The sequence below is a fragment of the Beta vulgaris genome, chromosome 5 (assembly GCF_026745355.1).
Source record: "Beta vulgaris subsp. vulgaris cultivar EL10 chromosome 5, EL10.2, whole genome shotgun sequence".
In the NCBI taxonomy this organism is placed as follows: domain Eukaryota; kingdom Viridiplantae; phylum Streptophyta; class Magnoliopsida; order Caryophyllales; family Amaranthaceae; genus Beta; species Beta vulgaris.
In genome coordinates this window covers 8,318,266-8,337,194 of record NC_079206.1, presented here as the reverse complement: position 1 = coordinate 8,337,194, position 18,929 = coordinate 8,318,266, and the positions used below count along the sequence as shown (strand labels likewise).

The 18,929-nt window shown below is 34.7% G+C and overlaps 2 protein-coding genes across 3 annotated transcripts; both read left to right on the top strand.

The window, feature by feature from the left end:
• The first annotated feature begins 1,589 nt into the window (after nucleotides 1-1,589).
• On the top strand, nucleotides 1,590-6,686 carry LOC104892566 (uncharacterized). Its single transcript, XM_010678531.4, has 2 exons — nucleotides 1,590-1,905; nucleotides 6,240-6,686. Exons 1-2 carry the CDS (start codon nucleotides 1,795-1,797, stop codon nucleotides 6,465-6,467), a joined length of 339 nt encoding a protein of 112 aa, XP_010676833.1. The 5' UTR covers nucleotides 1,590-1,794; the 3' UTR covers nucleotides 6,468-6,686.
• Nucleotides 6,687-8,365: 1,679 nt separating this feature from the next.
• LOC104892565 (uncharacterized) lies at nucleotides 8,366-17,223 on the top strand. 2 transcript variants are annotated; one of them, XM_010678528.4, is made up of 4 exons: nucleotides 8,366-8,593; nucleotides 16,242-16,442; nucleotides 16,529-16,597; nucleotides 16,828-17,223. In XM_010678528.4, exons 1-3 carry the CDS (start codon nucleotides 8,483-8,485, stop codon nucleotides 16,580-16,582), a joined length of 366 nt encoding a protein of 121 aa, XP_010676830.1. In that variant the 5' UTR covers nucleotides 8,366-8,482; the 3' UTR covers nucleotides 16,583-16,597; nucleotides 16,828-17,223. The 2 variants fall into 2 exon arrangements, with proteins under 2 accessions (XP_010676830.1, XP_010676832.1); XM_010678530.4 differs by lacking the exon at nucleotides 16,529-16,597 and having other exon boundaries at nucleotides 8,370-8,593.
• The last annotated feature ends 1,706 nt before the right edge of the window (nucleotides 17,224-18,929 follow it).

Here is an 18,929-nt window from a genome sequence, read left to right as displayed (position 1 = left end):
AAATCGGGTCTCTTGAACACCCGTGGTGTAATTACAATTTGGTTCTTAAAGCAGAATCAATGTAGCTTGTAGCTATAATTTATGAAATATTAGGCTATTAAACTTTCCAAATTTGTCAATCATATACTTTTTTTTTGAAATTTAAATATTATATTGCCTATAAATAACCCCCCCCCCCCACCCCACCACCACAAATTAAAGACAACTATGATATTGTAGATTAGTTGGTTAATGCATTTGTATATCAAATGGGAGGTCATGTGTTTAGCCTTAAACACTATATTTTTATAATTTAATTTGTGTCTTTTGATTAGGGAGGGGAGTACACGTGACAGCATGACAAATCATATTTACTTTGCATCATTTGTTTGGGGAGGGAGGGGAGTACATGTGAAATCATGGGTATGTAACACCTAAATGGAAGGAACGAAAGATTAGCAATTGTACTTCTTACTTCTATGAGAATGTTGAGTTTGATTAGTCATCCGGGTGTGTATTTGATGGTTTGTGTATTTGATGGTTGGTTTGGATCTTTTGATGGATATAGAGCAAGCAAATGAAGGAGGGACTATTAGCTGTAGTAGTGTGCACTTTTGCTCCAACAATGTTGGCAATAAGCCACATAAGCTACTTGTATTATGGGCCATAACTTTTGAGATAATTGGATGTAATAGTAGGTCTCCTCAATAATTGTGTGGTATATGTGAGATGTAAGTTACCACATCTTTAAAATGCTTTTCTTAGATGTATGTTATACTATTTTTCCTCCCCACAAAAACCAAAAAGAGATTGTAGATTAGTTGGCTAATGTGTGCTTATGTCAAATGAGAGGTTGGATGTTCGAGTCTTCATACATGCATTTTTGTCGATTACTTTGTATTATTTGTTTCGAGGGGGAGGTACATATGACATCATGACATTTCTTTGCTTTGGGTTTTAGATATATACTAGTGATACATCATATATATATTTTTTTGGTAAGAAAAAGTGGCCCATGTTTTGAGAGAAAAGTAGGGGTATTTTGAAAAGTCTGTGTATAAGGATAATTTAGTCCAAATGAATTAATAAAAAAATAGACACAATATTTTGGGACACCAAAAAAAGAATGCGAGCATTATATTATGAGATAGAGAGAGAAGTATATTTCAGGTAAAGCTGATCAACTCCAGCCTGACCCGATTATGATCAGGTTTGGACATAATTTGTTTTTCCTCGCGATCAAGCCCGCCGCGATTTTTTTTTTGCTTTGGGCCGGGCATTGGGCAAGTCAAAAATGACTTTTTAGTCTATTTTTTGTCCCGGCCCAAATTTGGCCCGAAAAGCCTGCTCATTTTGTCCCGAATAGCGGGCTTTGACACAAAATTTTGCCCCGAATTTCGACCCGACCCGAATTTTTAATGCGTTGTCCGAACCCACCCCGACCCGGTCCAGGATCACCTTTAATTTTAGGGACTCCTTTACTTTTGGGCATTTGGTGTCATCATTGGCTAGTATGAAAGTGATAAGGGCTTAAATGCATATTCACTTTAAGTACCATCTGCCCATCTCTGTCTTTCACGCTCATCCAATATGGACTCAACTTACCGACTTAATTACTGCCGTTTCAGACTCCAAAATATTCGACTTCTTTTATAATACACAAATGATTGGTACCTAATATGCCACTATTTAAAGCCCATAAATACTAGATCCTCAGAATTCAATTATATCTAATCTTCTAAAACACCCAAAATATATTCAAGGAGAGAAAAAAAAAAAGGAGCAAAAGATAAGTTATTAAGAAGAAGAGGAAAAATGCCAGCACTAAATATTACAACAAATGTGAAGTTGGATGGAGTTGATGTTGAACCCATCTTTTCTGAAGCTGCTGCTGCTGTTGCTTCTATAATTGGCCGACCCCAACATGTACGTACTCTTCTCTCTAGTCTCTAATGAGTCTGTTTGTTTTATCTTGGTACGTAATTTGGTAATTACTTGTTGTAAGTCTGCAACATAGTGTTGTTGGATTTGTCTCGATATATATAACGCTAAAGATTGAGGGCAATAGCTAGCTAGTAAGTTAACATATTGGATGATGTGTGAAAGAAAGAATTTTATAGTTGAAGTTTGTCAATGGTTAACATGTCAAGTTAGTTATGATTAGGAAGATAACTAACTAAATATTAGCTATATAGTGTGAATACAAAAAACTACTTCCTCTATTTATTTTTTCTTATAACACTTTCTATTTTTGCTTTTTCTTTCTCTCTATCTCTCTCCAATTACATAAATATCTCTCTTATTTTCCTCTTTATCTCTCTCCTACCCCAAATTTTGCATTGGAGTTGATGAAAAAAAGTGTTGCAAGTAAAAAAAAAACGAGGGAAGTATTAGAATAAAGATTGAAAGTTTATGTATATATTTAAGCGATTTTTTTTCAAGAAGATTTCTAGGATTGATCCTAGTTGTGCTCCATCTTCTCATAATAATGCTAATAATTAGTTTTTTTTGCCCGGGCGATGCCTCGGGTCAATTACGATGAACAAATATGTTATTATTTTTAAATTTCATAATTTATTTTTCTATTTTTCATATTTTTTGTCTATTAATAAATTGAAAAATTCACGTCACGACGTGATAAGTAAAATTGAAAGGTTTGAGTTTGAAAACAATACCTTAAAAAGAATTGTGGTAAGAGAATATGACATCAATATTCTCTTATAAGTTACGTAATAAGAATGTTAGAGATGTATATACTTGTTTAAGTCTTTTTTGTTAATTATAATTATTACAAGAATTCATCATATTTTATTTGAAACATTAAACAATAAAGTCATAGTGTATTGATGATTAAACTCTCACTTTTCACTTTAAAGTCACGTGTTCGATACCTTGCACTTACACATTTTTTTAAAAGTGAGGAGAGTGTTACGTGGCACATAAGCTTTCTATCGCACGCCTTTTAATATATTTGTATAGATATGTTATCCAATAATCATAATCTAACCTATCGAGTATTGGGGTGCTCTCATCTTGATCTAGAGATGTGAAAAAACTGGTTCAATTGGTTAAATCGATGATGTCAATCTTAGCTAGTTAGGAAGAAGAAGGGAACTAGAGACAGATAGAAAAAATAAAATAAAAAATTACAGTTATCAGTCAATTGAAATCATTTGAAAATATATGTCATACTCATAATATTAGAATTACGCATAATATTTTTTTTTATGTCCAAAATTTGAAAATTTTCTGCATTTTAATTTTGTCTAAGCTAAGATTCAAATGGTCATTTGTCTAAATTAACCAATAGAACGTAAAATTTATACTCCTATCTAAACTTAAAAATTATGGACTAATTAAAGTTACAACTAGCTTATTCAATTGTAAGGTGAACTTGACCCGAGCGTAAAATGGCCCAAATGCACCAGATGTTCCCTAAAATGCATTGCTATATAATTGATTTAATCATACTCGACGAGAATCAACCTTGTTCTAATCCTAACTTGACTCGATCGGAAGTTGATCCAATACGAGACTTGATTGTATATACAACTCTACGTGAATCCAAATTAACTCGAATTAAACTTAACTTGACCAAAACTCAAAAGGTCGACAAACGACTCTCATTTAGCCGACCAAATTTAAATAGACAAAACGGGCACATGTCAACTCAATCTTAACCTAATATGACCTGAATCCAACCTACACACTCGAGTCTAGACCGGTGATATTATTGTTATTGGGCATATATATTCGACTTTGTAGCTGTGAAGTCAAGTATTGCTAGTTTGCTACATAAGCTTGCTAAATATTGATGGCCGGCCTACAAGGCTACTATATGTAGAGAGATAGATCGTAGTATAGTACACCAAATATAGTGGATTGTTACTTTGTTAGTTTATTAGTTTGTTACTAGACAACCAATCAATATCACTTTATCAAGTTATGGTGACTTCAATTAGTCTTGTAATGGGGTCTATTGCCAATTTGACTATGGAGCGGAGTGTAACATCAACAATGTGTTTTCCACAATACCACTATAGCTACATATAGCCTATAGGTTATAGGTTATAGGTTATAGGTTATAGGTTATAATTTTTCCCTCAAAAAACACCTCATATAATATCATAAAGTATTGAGAAATTTCCTCGGATACCTCTGAGATTTAATGTAATTCTCAAATTACTCCTTACATTTGAGAATTCCTTAAATACTCCTGAATATTGTGTTTGGACTCAAAATACCCTTATCATACACCCAAATTCAAGTGCATTAATTTCCTAAGGTACTCTTGAAACTTAAACTTTGAACTTCAAAATTCAATAAGTGTATTTTGATAATTAAGCTAAATCTCAAAGGTATTTTTGGAAATTCCCTAAAGTATATATATTACCACATGGTTATATGAAGTATGGTTAAATTCTCTCTTAATGTTTATTTTGAATAAATAAAATATAGTTCTAACTTTTCTATATGTACCTAAAAGATGTTAATCAATGTTCAAATATGGAAGATTGTACACATAATAAATGGAATTAGCGGAAAGAAGCTGGGGGAGGCGAAGTATTATATAAAATCTATTTGACTACCATGCTAGTAATATTAGGACCAAATAAAAAAAAAATCAACACCAAACGTGTCACTTCACATTTTTATTGATTACCAAAGTTGAGAGTATTATAATTTCTTGTTCCTCTATCACATTTTCTCTAAGACCCTTTATGATTTATATGATTTCTACACCTCAAAAAAAAAAATCGATGTCTAAGACCTTTTCTTAATGTAGTACTACTTTATAAGTAATATATATGTAGTATAAATTAACATGTGTGTGAATACATCTCTTAATGTAGTACTACCGTATACTTCCCCCGTTTCATAATATAGTGCTTGTTTCTTTTTTATATGGTGTCCGAGATAAACATTTGACCTTCAATATTTTCAATTTCTTATTAATAAAAAAATATAAAAAGTTGATATTATGAAAATACACATTGAGGCAAATCTAATAAGATCCCACATGAATAAAATTTTTTATATACAAATGAGAATATTTGGTCAATAATTTTAAAGTTTGACCTTAAAAAAGAGAAATAAACGCTATATTATAAAACGGAAAGAGTAATATATTCCACGACAATTCTACGTTGGAAACCACACCAACAGGAACCAAGGCCTTAAGTAGGTTTCTTTTGCGTAGAAAAGATATACAGTGGAGTTAGTACCTAGTACCAATCAACAGTGGATCCTTACATTTTCAAAAGCTGTTTTGATTGGCTTGTAGAAGTATAATTTTGAACCCTAAGTAAAGGTGATATTCATAAACATTAATTAAAAATATTATCCACTTTTGAAATTTCTTTCAAAAATAAATTTCATGTTAAACTCACGTGCTAAAAAAGATAAAAAGTGCACCATGAGGCGCCCATGGCATGATTTTATGGGGCTTTTTTGGATACTTAAGTTGTTGGCGGGCTGTAAAGAGATTGATAGAAACTATTCTTAGGACTCCAACCAAAAGCTTAAGCTAATAGTTGGAGTCTCAAGAATAGTTTTATACTCTATATTTTTTAGACTCCAACCAAAAATTTAAGTTAATAGTTGGAGTCTCGAGAATAATTTTATACTCTATCAGAAATATACAGTTCTAAATATAATCAAGTGGTCGATAAAGTTGTGTCACATGTGTGGCACTTTTAAATCAATTTAAGAGCTTAAAATAGTTTGATGACTCTTTTATAAAAATGTCTTTAGAGTTGACACATTCTAAGTTGATCGAAAGTAATTTTTTAAAAACAAAACCGAACATAATTAGACCATTATTTCCCCCTAGTTTTCTCATTAAGGTTCCAATGACCATCATATGATTATTTTATATATCTAAACCCAAGTACACAAGTGATGACACAACCACACATAATGGTCTGTTCTTCCCAGTTTATTTTCAGTTCAGTTTAGTTCAATTCAATTCAGTTCAGTTCAATTCAGCTCTGGACAATACTTTTACTTTCACATATCACTATTCATTTTAGTTCAGTTCAGTTCAATTTAGCTGTTTTATGTAGAAGAGAACAAGCTAAGGGACCATGACAACTTCTATTAACTTAGTTCAAATTTTTGTAAATGATATTGGTTACTCCATTGTCTTTTTTCATTTGGGACATTTCTTACCTTGGGAGTTGTACAAGCTAGGTAGGTAACTGAAAATGATGGATCAAATAATTAACTTTGTGTGTTTTTGTTGCGATGTGTGGGTGCAGTTGGTGATGGTGGTGCTGAAAGGATCAGTTCCAATATCATTTACAGGAACAAAGGAGCCTGCAGCTTTTGCACAATTAATATCAATGGGTGGAATTGATAAAGTAGTAAAGAAAAAGCTAATAAAGAGTCTTGGAATTATCCTTGAAACTCACCTTTCTATCCCTCCTACTAGATTCTTTTGCCATGTTGTTGATACTACTGCTGGTCGTCAGCAATCTAAGCTTTGAATAAGTTATGCTTATGCATGGTGATTAATTGAACATCATCTTCTTTGCTTAAATTCAACTTAAAATGTACCAATTGGAATAGAGCTAGCTAGTGTGTGGTAGATGGCTAAGTTATTGGTTAGTTCAATTTTTATTTTTAAAAACTTTTTGTATTATGAGTTATGATTCAAGGGTTTCATCTCAAGATCTATGTCGAAATTGAAGTGAATTTTCATGTGATTCTTTATATCTTCTTACGGTCCATATGGCAAAAAGGGTACAGGGTACTCTATGGTAATACCGACTATATAATTTGGAAGCGGCTTGCCTATTTGTTGCCATGATAATGAAATCTCATCTCCAAATATGTGAAACTATTTGCAATCTAGTTCGCTCGATTTGTTACCTATGCTTTTTAGCGGTAGTAGATAGAATATTATTCAAAGGTTACCATGTTCTTTTGTTTGTTGACATGAGGTGGAAGGCATTAAAAAATATTAATAAACACAAAATTCAATGATATGACAACTCAAGTTTTAGGGTGTGATTGTCAAAAGAATGCTGGAGGTGAGTATAGTGTTGAGACTTTGTCAAGACACTTAAGTCTTGTGCGGTAAGGAGTATGAAAACTTGGAGGTATTATAGGCATCTCATAGTGAGATGCCAAAATGACATCTCACACAAAAAGACTAAATTTTTGCTACCAAAGCGAAGTCAAAGTGATACCAAAATAAAATCACAATACAAGATTGTCATTTTGGTACCAAACTGAAAGTTACCACTTTGACTTAGCTTTGGTACCAATTTTTTTTGCCTTTTTGTGTGAGATGTCATATGCGGGGACGCCAATACTTTCTCGAAAACTTGAGAGAGTTTGGAAGTTGGTCTTTAATTCTCAAACTACATTCGAGATTGTCAATGTTAAATGAAAGTCATGTGGGTAGCAAATATATTTTCCTCCAACCCATTACAAGCCCAAGTAGCATCCATTTTATCGTGCATAAATAATAATTGAATCAAATATTCTTACATATTTTTGATGAGTTTAAGGGAGTTGGAGAGAATCTGATCGATCAAGTATAAAACTGAAACAAGTCTGAAAAATAAAATAATTAATAAAAATTAGTGAAAAGCTCATGTGCCACAGACTGAAATTTGGTGTTATGTCTAAGGAATAAACTCACGTATAGCTAGGTTATGTGTTTGGTGAACTTGTTGTCTAGTAACTTTGTGGATGACACGCCAACCTTTGCTCTTGGAGAGTTGTTGAATTCGAGTAAGGCTCTACTTAGTAACCATAAGCCTAACGTTCGTCTCAACTCTTATACTTTGTAATAAACTTACCAAATTATGCAAAACAATCCAAAATTGAGTTGTTCGATGCGGTACATAAAACCCCCATAGCTTTAAGACAAGCAATACCTTTCTGCATGTAAAGTTGAATCTGCTCCTTCATAAGCAGTGGTGGAGATAAGATCTTCAATGGGAGAAAGATGGTGTAATTTTGCTATATTACCGAATACAAATGAAAACAATTCCTACCAATTAAATTTGAAATTTAACAAAATCTAAATACAACATACATACTTCAACAAATAAAATTATATTTAGGTCATGCTCTTTTGGACTTGTTTTCAGTTTCGTTTACTTCAAACGCTTTGTTAAGCTTTGTAATAGTTTAGTTCATTTCTTCTCAAAATTCAAGTTATTCCACTCAATTTCTCCCGTTCCAAAAGAATGTGGCCTAATCATGAGCACATTATGAAACTTTGGCACCCATTTTATTTGAGTTGGATGAATAACAATTTTGTTTGCTTGGGCCAAAATGGATCCTCACAAAGCCCAATCATAGTGGCCCATAATGGATTAATTTCTAGAAGTTTCTTTTTAAAGTGCATGTAAACAAAAACAAACAAAAAGATCATTTAGAAATTCCCATATCCCAATTCCCAACCTTTGAGGTTTTTGCTGGTTCATTGATTAGCAAAGAAAGAAGAAGAAGAAGAAGATAGAAAAAATCAGTGAAGCAGGAGAAGATGCCGTGCCTCAACATTTCTACCAACGTTAATCTCGACGGTGTTGACACTTCCGCCATTCTTTCCGACGCTACTTCCTCTGTCGCCGATCTCATCGGAAAACCTAAAGCTGTACTCTCTTTCTCTCTCCTCCTTTTAAGTTTTCTCGCTATATTGATAATTTCCGAATTTTGGGTTTTGTGCTTTTGTTATCCCATTTCTGGTTTTGTATGGTATTTGAATTGTGGTGAAATTACGGCTTCAATTTTTGATTTTTTTTGGGTTTTAGGTACTGGAAAAGATGTTGGCTTTTGATTTTGCTTGGAACCCTAATTTGTTTTTCCTGATTAAGGGATTTTATGCTGACACATTACTGTTACAACGTTTGAGTTGAATTCCTGGTTTTTTTTTTCCATCGATAGACTTTTCATTTCTCCTTTTCACATTTGCTAATGCACTTTTTGTATAATTATTATTTTTAATTACATTTATATTTGCGTAATTTACTCAATTATACGAAACGAATCAAATAAGACTCTACATGATTATGTTTTTTTAGTAATACAAACTTGATGACCGGATAGGTCATACAATGAGAGCACAAATTCAAAGGAATAATATTAAAGAAGAGAGAGAGAAATAGATGAGCAATAACGGAATTAATATTCTCTTTTAATGCTGCCCACTACCAAGGTCTCATTACATATTTATAGGCTAAAACCAATAAAGGACAAGGACAAAATATCACTAAGTAAATAGCTGTAATAACATGGTAATAGTGCTGCCCTTAATACTCCCCCTCCCTCAAGCTGAGGAGGGAAGACCATCTGAAGCTCCCAGCTTGGTGACTAGCTTCTGATGCTGCTTCACAGATAGAATTTTAGTGAGTATGTCTTCCACTTGGTCAGAGGAAGAGACATGTTGGGGGATAATTGTGCCTGCTTTGACTTGATCTCGAACATAATGGCAGTCAATCTCGACATGTTTAGTTCGTTCATGTTGGACAGGGTTAGCAGCTATTGCAAGTGCTGTGTGGTTATCACATTTGAGCACTGTGGGGGGGAGATTTGTGAGCCCAAGATCCTTCAACAGAGCGGAGAGCGAGGTAACTTCACAAGCAGTAAGTGCCATGGCTCTATATTCTGCCTCAGCAGATGAACGAGCCACCACTGGTTGTTTTTTTGTTTTCCAAGAAACGGGAGATTGCCCAAGAAAGATACAGAAGCCTGGTAGAGCGCCTAGTGACAGGACAACTTGCCCAGTCACTGTCACAATAGGCAGTGAGTTGAGCACCGGACTTGGAAGCAAGGAAGATGCCTTGAGAGAGGGTACCAGAGAGGTACCTTAGAAGTCTTTTACCAGCTTGAAAATGCACAGTAGTGGGTTGGTGCATATATTGACTTAAGAGCTGGACAGTGAAGCTGATGTCATGTCTAGTAATAGTTAGGTAAATTAATTTACCAAGTAGTCTTTGATAGATAGTGGGGTCTGGTAGGGGGTCACCCTTGTCTGGGGTTAATTTAAGGTGAGTATCCATGGGAAGGTGTAGGGGTTTGACATTGAGCATGCCAAATTCCTTAAGTACATGAGTGGTGTGTTTTTTTTTTGTGAGAGAAAGAATCCAGCTTCACTTCGATCAATCTCAATGCCTAGGAAGTACCTCAAGTCTCCTAGGTCTTTCATGTGAAACTGAGAGGATAACATATCCTTGAGGTGCTGTATGGCAGTGAATTGATTTCCACAAATCAGCTAATCATCGACATAAATTAGAATGAGTGTGATACTTTCAGAGGTAGTTTTCACAAAGAAACTATAATCTGATTTAGATTGAGTGTAACCAAGTTGAAGCAAGGTGTTAGAAAGTTTGGAGAACCATTGACGAAGGGCCTGTTTGAGGCCATAAAGGGCTTTTTTGAGTTTGCAAACAAAGGGAGCAGTGGTAGATGAAGAGGAGTGTGGGGTAATTCTGCATCCTAAATCGGTATAGCCTTGAGGAAGTTTCATGTAGACATCCTAAGGAGGTCTCCATGTAAAAAGGCATTGGTAACATCCATGTGAATGGTGTACCATTCTTCAACTGCAGCCACAGCTAGCACAGTTCTCACAGTAGCCATTTTGGCTACTCGAGCAAATGTTTGATCATAGTCCTCATCTGGTTTTTGTCTGCAACCAAGTATAACTAGTCTGGATTTACCAGGTGGAAGTGTGGTGACTTCCCACGTCTGATTCTGTTCAAGTGCAGCCAATTCAGTGTTCATGGCTGTAATCCAGTGAGGATGCAGAATGACAGCTTTGAAAGATGCAATGTGTTGTGGTGAGGGTGGAAAGGAATGAGGAAAAAAGTGGTTGTATGGTGGTGTAGGCTAGGTTTGAGATGTGTGGTGGTTGAGTGGTAGAAAGATTGGTAATGTAATCTGAGTGCCAGGTAGGGGGGATATGTTATCTCGTGCTTTTTCTTGGAGGGGGAGGTGTAGGAATTTTATGAGGTGATGCAGGAGGAGTAGGTTGAGGAGAAAATGAGATAGGAGTGGATGGAGTAGAAGGGTGATCAGTATCAATGTAAGTGAAATCATCTATGAGAGGGGAGGATGAGGATGGGTGGGGGTTAGGTATGGGGTGCATATAGGACTGTGAGGAAAGGAAGTATAGATTCATGAAATCTAACATCTCTTGACACAAATAGTTGCATAGTGATCAAATTCAACAGTTTGTATCCTTTTTGAGTGGATGGGTAACCAAGAAAGACACAGGGAACACCTCTGGGAGAAAATTTATCAGTGGAGAAAGCTGGGTTTGTAGCAAATGCAAGACATCCAAAAAATTTCAGGTGGTCATAGGAAGGTTTGGTGCCAAATAAAGCTTCATAGGGTGTTATATTGTTGAGAACAGGGGTAGGAAGCCTGTTAATTAGGTGCACTAAGAATACAATCTCCCCAGTAGGAGTAGGACTGAGGTAAACCACCTTGGAATCTCAACCCTCTACTGATTTCCAGTATATGCCTGTGTTTTCTCTTTGCTCGAGCATTTTGTTGGGGTCTTTTAACACATGAGGTTTGATAGATAATGCCATGATCAGCAAAAAAACTTGTTACAAGGGGCATCATCAAATTCTAAGGCATTATCATACCTTAGTTACTTGATGTTCTTGTTAAAATGAGTTTGAGCATAAGAGAGAAAAACTTCTAAGGTGGTTAAGGAATCAGATTTGTATTATATCAAATATACCCATGTATGTCTAGTGTGATCATCCACAATGTTAAGAAAGTATCTATACTTTCCTTTGGTGCATTCTTTGTATGGTCCCCATATGTTCATGTGAATGAGCTCAAAAGGAACAAGAGCATGGGAGTCACTGAGGGAAAATGAGAGTTTTGTGAATTTGGCTATTGGACAGGTAATGCACACCTTGTGATCCTTAATGGTAGTGAGGGGAAACACAGGGGAGAAGTTTAAGTTTGGCTAGTGGGGCATGCCCTAGTCTGTGATTCCACAAAGCTATGGGATCATGTATGTCAGGTTGAGATGGAATTTTTGGAGAAACATCTGTAGAAGTATTGGTTGTGAAGTGTGAAGAAATTTGGTTTGGCTGAACAGTGGAGTTTGTGAGATAATAGAGGCCATTTCTAGCTTTGCCTACACCTTTAACTTGTTTAGTGGTGCTATCAATGATGCAACAGTGAGAGGGAAAGAACTGAATTTCACAGTTGGATTCTCTTACAAGTTTTTGGACTGATAGGAGGTTGTGTTTGAAATGTGGAACACAGAGGACTTTTTGAAGGATTAGGCCATTGTGAAGAATAACAGTTCCTATGTGAGTGACAGCAGTGGTGGCACCAGTGGGAAGGTTAATAGTAGTTTTGGCTATTTTAGGAAGGAGTTGAGCAATCTGAGCCAGCTGTTGTGGTGTAAAAAGAAGGCCTCCATTGTTAGAGATTTAAGCTGTAGCTGGTAGTTTAGGTTGGTTTTTTTTGTGGTGCAGGGTTCCATTTTGCAAAGTTTTGTGATGGGTTTTTAGGTTTGGTTTGGTAGGATTTGTATTTTGGGTTAGGTTTAGGAAAACCAACAACAAACCAACAAGTATCACTAAGGTGACCTCTTTTGTGGCACACAGTGTTGTGTGCACTTGCTAGATTGCCCTTGAACATACATAGCAAAGATGGTGTCATCCAGTTTAGGTTTATGCAAGATTTCTCGTTGAGATTCTTCTTGCATTAACATCCCACAAGCACTTTCCACACTTGGAAGAGGGTCCAGGATAAGAAGCTGACTTATTTGAAGACTATATGTCTCATCTACTTCATTAAGAAACACAAACAGTCTAGACTCCTCTTTGAGTTGCTCTATTGTTTCAAGGAGTTTTTTCACTTCATCAGTGGGAGTTAAAATCACAGGCAACACATTTAAGCAATCTAACTCTTCCCATATGGATTTCATCAAGGTGTAATAATCATTCAAAGGCATGCCATTTTGTTTTACTTCATACAAATCTTTGTTCAAGTTGTACTTTCGAGAACCATTTGTAAGAGCAAAACGTTTTTCCAGATTATCCCATATGTATTTAGCATTTGTCATATACATAACAGATTTTTTGACATTGAAAGAGAGATTATTGGTAATCCAAGCAATTACCATATTATTACACGTTTCCCATAGCTCCGCCTTTGTTTCATCATCAGTTGGCATCTCCACTGTTCCTTTGACGAATCCCAGCTTGCGTTTTGAAGATAAATTGATCTCCATTGTTCTTCACCATGTTCTATAGTCTGTTGACCCTTGAAGCTTATCAATTTGTATAGATGTGGCACTCTCTGAAGGATGGAGAAACAGTGGATTCATCATATCTTGGTATGTGATTTTTCCACTTGCCATTGAAGGTTTGGATTTAGGGAGAAAGGAGGAGAGAAGATTTACTAATTTAGTAGAAAAGAATGAATTTTTGAGGGATTTCAGAGAGAAATACAGGGAAAGGTCAACACTTTTAGGAAGAAAGAGGAAAGAAGAGAATTTTAGAAGAAAAGAATTTTGGATAGATGGGAGATGAAGGCACAGAAGCAGGGATTAGGTTTTTTTTTTCCACAGAATTTTCATTCCTTTGGACAGGTGTATGGCTCTGATACCATGATGACTGGATAGGTCATACAATGAGAGCACAAATCCAAAGGAATAATATTAAAGAAGAGAGAGAGAAATAGATGAGCAATAACGGAATTAATATTCTCTTTTAATGCTGCCCACTACCAAGGTCTCATTACATATTTATAGGCTAAAACCAATAAAGGACAAGGACAAAATATCACTAAGTAATTAGCTCTAATAACATGGTAATAGTGTTGCCCTTAATAAAACTTTTACCGATTAATTTTTAATAAGTCAACCTTTCGATTATTCTTGAATAATGTAAACCTTTTGGAGGTATTTGCTTTTAATGGGCTTTGACGTGTTGATAATCAGTTTTTCTTTGATAAGTCACATTTTCCAACTCGTCCAATTTTCTACTTCCCTTAGCAAATGTTAATGTTCTAGACGGTGTTCATTCGTTTACACTCATTAGGAGTAAATAGGGTATAAAAGTTGCATTATTCAGGAATAACTGAAAGGTCGGTTTATTAACAATCTATACAAATATATTAAAAGGCGTGCGAAAGAAAGTCTATGTGTCATGTGGCACTCTCCTCACATTTCTAATACAAATGTTTTATGTCTATGTGTAATTGTGTACTACTCACTTTAAAAAAATGAGTAAGTGTAAGGTATTGAACAAGTGACCTTTGAAATGAAAAGTAAGAGCTTAACCATTAATACACTATGACTTTGTTGTCTAATGTTTCAAATAAAATATGTTGAAGTCTTGTAATAATTATAATTAACTAAAAAGACTTAAACAAGTATATACATCTCCAACACTCTTATTACGTAACTTACAAGAGAATATTTATATCATATTATCTTACCACAATTCATTTTAAGGTATTGTTTTCAAGCTCAAACCTTTCAATTTTTTGTACTTATCACGTCATAACGTGAATTTTTCAATTTCTTAATGGATAAAAATACGAAAAGTAGCAAAATAAATTATAACATTTAAAAATAATAACGTATTTGTTATTGTAACTGACCCGAGGCATCGCCCGGGCAAAAAAACTAGTTAATTGGAGAAATGTTGTATTAATAGAATCAATTACTTCTTTTTCTTATATATTGGATAATTGGAAAAGGGAAGATTTTCTTTACTTATTAATAGTGCTAAAATTAGAAATGGCAAATATGTTGGGGGACATAGGGAATTAGGGAGCACATTTCAACGAGTAGCGAATTTTTTGCAATTAGTAAGATCCTTTTGTCTTGGGTTTTTTATGAGTATGTTATAGGTAATTCTAGTTACTTCCTCTGTTCTTTATTAATTGCTATATTTCCCTTATTTGGAAGTTTGATATTAATTATATTATCTATTTGTATCTCTCTCGTATTCCTTAATATGTGTGTCTTCCAAATTGCCTTGTTTTGCATCCTCAGCTATGCAAGTGATATTGTTACACTGACACAACAATCTTTTCTTAGAGCTCCTTTATTTTGTAAACCCACAATTTCTGGGTCTTTGTCAAAATGGCTTTGTGAGCACGACATGTCATTTGTGCTGTGTATGAATTATCAACCTGCCGGTGGCTTATGATCGCTGTGTTAGCCCTCAATTCAGTTGGCTCTCTTCTGATCAGACTATTAGTGACCTTACTATTGTCATTTATCGAAAGATATCATTTCCAACTAGAATATTTTGGGGGTTGCTTAAGGATCCTTAGCGGCTAGCGGTATCATCGTTAGATATGAGTGGTCCGTATTGTTTTTGTGCTTCTTGATAAATGGTGAATAGATCATCAAGAGTGGCATGTAATTGATCAATGATCACACTCACAATCCTTATTTGTGAGACTGAATTCTCTTATAGTACTCTTTTCTTATTACGGGCCGCTAAACTGCAGCTACTCGGTTTTGTTCAGTAGGAGCCTCTGTCTAGTTAGCTGTCGCATGGGGTAAATAATTTTTTTCGTGGTGTTAGGTGCTGTGGCGAATGTGATTGAGTTTGTTTTCCATAACCTTTCGTTACCTGCATGATGTTAATCCGTATTTAACTTCTTTGATCGCTACCTTACTATATCATCATCCAAATGTTGTCTCTTCTATTCTTAGTCCATTATAACCTGATAAGAAAAGTTCATGGGATAGCGAGGAGTTCATAATTTCAGCTCCACCTTCGCTGGTTTCTTGAGGGTCTGTGACTTCAGAGGAATTAATGTATCTTGGTGCCTTGCAGGCTTAGTCTCGATTGAACTGACGTATGTTCAATATTAGCCACAGGCGATGCAAGCTTTACTTTCCAAACAAGTCTAATAGAAATGAGACGTTGGCTTATAGTTTATCCAACCCCCTCCTTTTCTCCAGATCAAGATAAGGACATTGATGCCTGTGAAATGTCATTTGGAATTGGTTGATTGGCTTATTTCCTACTATCTGCTCATAACCTATCGTCCAACTCCTTCATGTGTCAGGCTATGCTTGCTAATCTCTGTTTGATGCTGACTAGTGCAAGTGATGCTTCATACGTGTATTTTGTGTCATCAATATATAATTGGCCATTTTCTTTGTATCCTGAACTATGAAGAAAATCTGTTTTGTCCTTGTTTAATTCTGATTTTGCTTTTTGTTTGCTGAAAATTACCTTGTGTATTAGATGTGTACATCTTGAGATTGAAATTGGCCTACTACCTTGAACAAAACATTGCAGTATGTTATGGTGGTGCTCAAAGGATCAGTGCCCATGGCATTTGGCGGATCTGAACAGCCTGCAGCATATGGTGAGCTTGTTTCCATTGGAGGACTTAACCCTGACACGAACAAGAAATTGAGTGCTGCGATTGCCTCCATCCTCGAGAGCCAGCTGTCTGTTCCTAAAAACCGTTTCTTCCTCAAATTCTATGACACCAAGGCAAGTTATTTGATCATCTTGTTCATGTTAGTGGAATACCCATCACACCCTCATTTTCTTATCATTGCACTCTTCCTGCTGTTTAGGACCATCCAATTCAAGAACATGCACAGTGTTTGCATGCTTTACACCAGTGCTAGCCAGTAATAGAACATGTAAACAAGCTTTCACCATGTAAAACTGTCCTCAAAGCTAGTCTTTCATTTCCCTTGCATCTGCCGGTTTTTCTTTGTTGCTATTTTTCTTCATATTATTTCTAGAAAGTTCTGTATTAATGGTCGGGGGAGTAACGTAGTTGCAGGTTTAAGTTCTGCCATGAGTCACTGTCCAACATTATCTCGCATTTCACCAGTTGATTTAGAATCCTTTTCCTGAACTTTTGCAGGGTTCCTTTTTTGGATGGAATGGAACCACCTTCTAAAAGGATGTATGGTTGAAGGATACTATTATCTATGTCTTCAAGTTTGCCGCTAGCTGGAGCTTGAATCGTGGAGCTATTTCTGTTCTTACCTGGTAGTAGAATATTATGTAGCCTTGTGGTTCAATTAATGAAATGATACTATAATTAACATTGCCCCTCATATTAGAACCTCTGTTATGAAGTTGTTAATGTTAGTACTTGCCCTTATAAGTCCGATTCGCGAACCAGCAGAAGTGTAAGTAACCCATAGCTTAGTCTTCACTGGAGCCACAATGAGCAATTGATCATTGTAAGTGCACTCTTTGAAGGTATATTTGGCTTGTTTTTCAATAATTGGCTGCAGATTGGTTTGCTCGACAAGCAGGTTTGGTGGCCTAGAGTGGATTAGCAGTCTGTTTATCTGTGTCTTTTGTTGTCGGCTTGCTGTTCTATATGAGTAACATATAAAAACTTGTCCGAATTTCTAATGGTTATATGTGAATAGTAGCATGTCGATGGGTATCTTGTGCATTTTTGAAATAAATTACGGACACTTGGGAGATTTCCTAAAAAATCGAAGGGGTCTAGTGTTATTTTTCTACAAAATCACCAAATGGTCAAAGCTAATTAGCCATATGTTGTGACAAATATGTAGTTGTTGGAATCAATCATGAGGGGGAAAGCTAGAGGTTGTGGATTTTATCGCCAATCTCTTCTATACGAATACATTTTTCACTTTTCCTAATGGTTTATTTCCAATTAAGGAAAAGAAGGAAAGAGAAAGGAAAAATAAGAGAATAAAAAGTAGGAAAACCTTGATCCTTTTTTTTTCTTTTGTTTGAAGGGAACTTTTAATTATTTTTTTCTTAGTTGTAATACTATTACTATTTGTTTTTAAAATATCAAACTTCAAAACATTAAAAAAACTAATATGAACCCGTTGTACACTTACTTAGTGTATACCTTATTCATCTCACACGAGTTTTAATGATTACAACTTTTCGTTTTTGCCGCGTTTAGTCTTTCGCTCTTTTTTCTCTCTTGATAACTTCTTTCTCGTCTGATAACTTCACTCTCCTGATAGTGTATTTTTAAAATAATATAGCGTATTTTGAAATAATACAGTATATTTTAAAATGATATAGTGTATTTTAAAATCATAGTGTTTTGCTGAGTTTTTTGACATGATAGTGTTGCATGTTATAGTGTATATTGACATGATATAGTGTATATTGACATGATATAATGTATTTTGACATGATAGTGTGTTGCTGTGTTTTTTTGATATGATAGTGTTGCATGATATAATGTGTTTTTACATAATATAGTGTATTTTAAAATGTTATAATGTAGTTTATTTGTATATTACACAAAATTATCACAATCGATCGTTATAGTGTTTGACATGATAGTGTATTTTGACATCATATGTATATAAATTTAGAAAAACAAAGCATATAAATTTTTGAAAAGTAATGTAGTATAAAAAATATAGTAGATAAAATTCTATATCAAAAATATAATAGAGTAAATATAACTAAGAGTGTCGCCAAAAAAAATATACAACGAAGAGATTACAGAAAGAATTTTGTGCATATGAGTTAAGAATTAAGATAACTGCTTTATTTATTTCTTATTTATTTTTTAAGATTGAACTTTACAAATATGCCCTAACTACTTTGTGTAAAATGAAAAGCTTTTAAAGGTTAATTTGGTAATTTCATATGGATACCAAATCCCGCAGGAATTACCTCATATAATTTATTTATTTTGACGGGAACTACCTTATATAATTAAGATTATATAAAAAAAATCAAAAATGGCACTCACCTACTTGATCATTCAATTTTCAAAGTAATAAACCTTTTGACCTCTCTTCTTCTTCGTATTTGTGCATCCAAGGGTACATATAATCATATATCTCTAACGATACTTAATAATAAATCACCAAAAATAATTCTCTCTTCTTTCTTATATTCACTTTTTTGTATTGTTTAAATTAACCTAGTCTGTATTTATATATATCTCTAACGATATTCAATAATAGATATCTCTTCTTTCTTATATCCACTTTTTTTTGTAAAAAG